At 36.2% G+C, this 1794-nt stretch overlaps 1 protein-coding gene across 3 annotated transcripts in view; it reads left to right on the forward strand.

Moving 5' to 3' along the window:
- LOC107714507 (SRSF protein kinase 1-like) overlaps positions 1-1794 on the forward strand; it is a 54081-nt gene that overhangs the window by 32191 nt on the left and 20096 nt on the right. For all 3 annotated transcript variants that reach the window (XM_016520371.1, XM_016520370.1, XM_016520369.1), the window contains one exon: positions 1215-1330. In XM_016520371.1, the coding sequence (XP_016375857.1) occupies positions 1215-1330 (116 nt within the window). The remainder of the gene's footprint in view (positions 1-1214; positions 1331-1794) is intronic.

Below are 1794 nucleotides of genomic sequence, written 5' to 3' on the forward strand. Positions count from 1 at the left end.
TAGCGCTGGTGTTGGATCGGTATTGGCCAATTCTTAGAATCTGGAATACTCTATGTAATCTTACACTGCAAAATAATAACTCAAAAAGATTAAAAGATAACATCATAATTATTTACTGAACCCTTAAATTAATCAATTATATAACGAAAGCCATAAAAACAGACAATTAATCGTCATAATCGCCAAAGCCCTAAAACAGACAATTAATCGCAATAACCGTGACTATTTTTAGACAATTAATCGTCAGGCAAATTTAATAATCATGACAGCCCTACCAAATACACAACATAATGTTCTTTTTAGCAACGTCATATGACCCCTTTAAACACAATGCAGGTAGAATTAATTGATCACACTTCTATAATTAAAACAATCGGATTGACAAAATTGTATAGCGTCTAGTCTTGTTATTCGCTCTGAATCTTGGCACATGCCCCCAGATTTTTTTTTTATTATTATTATTTGGCAGATATCCCTAACTGGCCCATATACCATCACAGGTATAGGATAATATATATGATTAAAATGCTGAATGCATTTAATCACACATTCAGATGTCTTTTTATTGCAATTGCAAAGTAGTGATTATTCTTGATGCTGTCAAGAATAGTGTTAACCATATTCATGCTTGCCATAGGCTATAAAGGATAGTTCACTCAATTACTCAATGGGGTACAAAGTATGGACCGACATAGATATTTTGTGTTTCACATAAGATAGAACGTCATACAGGTTTGGGACAACATGAGGGTCAATAAATAATGGCTGAATTTCTGTTTTTGTGAGAACTATCACTTTAAGTTTGCTGCAGCAACTTGACTCAAAAAGTCTGAATGCATTATGATTTCTCTCAGCTTGACGCCTCTTAAGATTTTCTTCACGGCTCCTGCTGAGCTATATTGAACCAGCAAAGACCGTCTCTCTTACTCGACAATTTAACCTTAGTTCCTTCGGTTTAACGTTGCACCTGCACTGATTTATAGGTTTCATAAATGTCTGACATTAGAGAAGCCCAGTGGACATTCATGGATTATATGGTGCAGACTAGCAAGATGATGGTGGTATTAAACTTTAATAATGTTTTAAAGGCACTGGATAAATATTTGGCTGCGTTCCTGTAACTAGCACATCTAGAATGAGAGATGTGTGAAGACATTTGGCCAGTGGTTGTGGTTGCTACATCTGTTTGCTAAAGATAAGCTGTCTTTCTCCAGGCCTGATCCCCACCCAAGGGGAGCCGCACAGCAGCCTGACTCACTGCAGGAGCAAGATGAGGAGATCTTGGGTTCAGATGATGAGGAACAAGAGGATCCTAATGACTACTGCAAGGGTAGGAGTCCTGTGATCATAGTACAGGGAGAGATTCTTGGCAATGAGGCAATAATAATTAGTTCAACTAAAGTATCAAAAGCAAGTAATCGTTTGATTTTATTGAACAAAACTGTTAAAATACATAATGTATTATAAACAATAGAGCAAATGTACATTACACATTATAACAAATGTCAGCAAAGGGCGCCAACGGCCTGACGATTTTTTTTTACACTTTACTGCGCGATCTAATCCTTGTTTAATATTGACCAAACATCATTTGATTCAAATGTCCACTTAATCTTTAATATTTGCCAATTTCTTTACAGCAGAAATGCTATGGCCACTGTAATTTCTTGAATGTGTGGACAGTGGAAATCAAAACGTGTAAACTCAGAGCGAGGGTTTAAACTTTTATTTTGAAACCGCCCGATGTATTCTCCTGAGTTTGCGTAGATTTATAAATGATTTACCTTACAAATC

The sequence above is a fragment of the Sinocyclocheilus rhinocerous genome, unplaced genomic scaffold, assembly GCF_001515625.1.
Source record: "Sinocyclocheilus rhinocerous isolate Xijiao unplaced genomic scaffold, SAMN03320098_v1.1 scaffold269, whole genome shotgun sequence".
In the NCBI taxonomy this organism is placed as follows: domain Eukaryota; kingdom Metazoa; phylum Chordata; class Actinopteri; order Cypriniformes; family Cyprinidae; genus Sinocyclocheilus; species Sinocyclocheilus rhinocerous.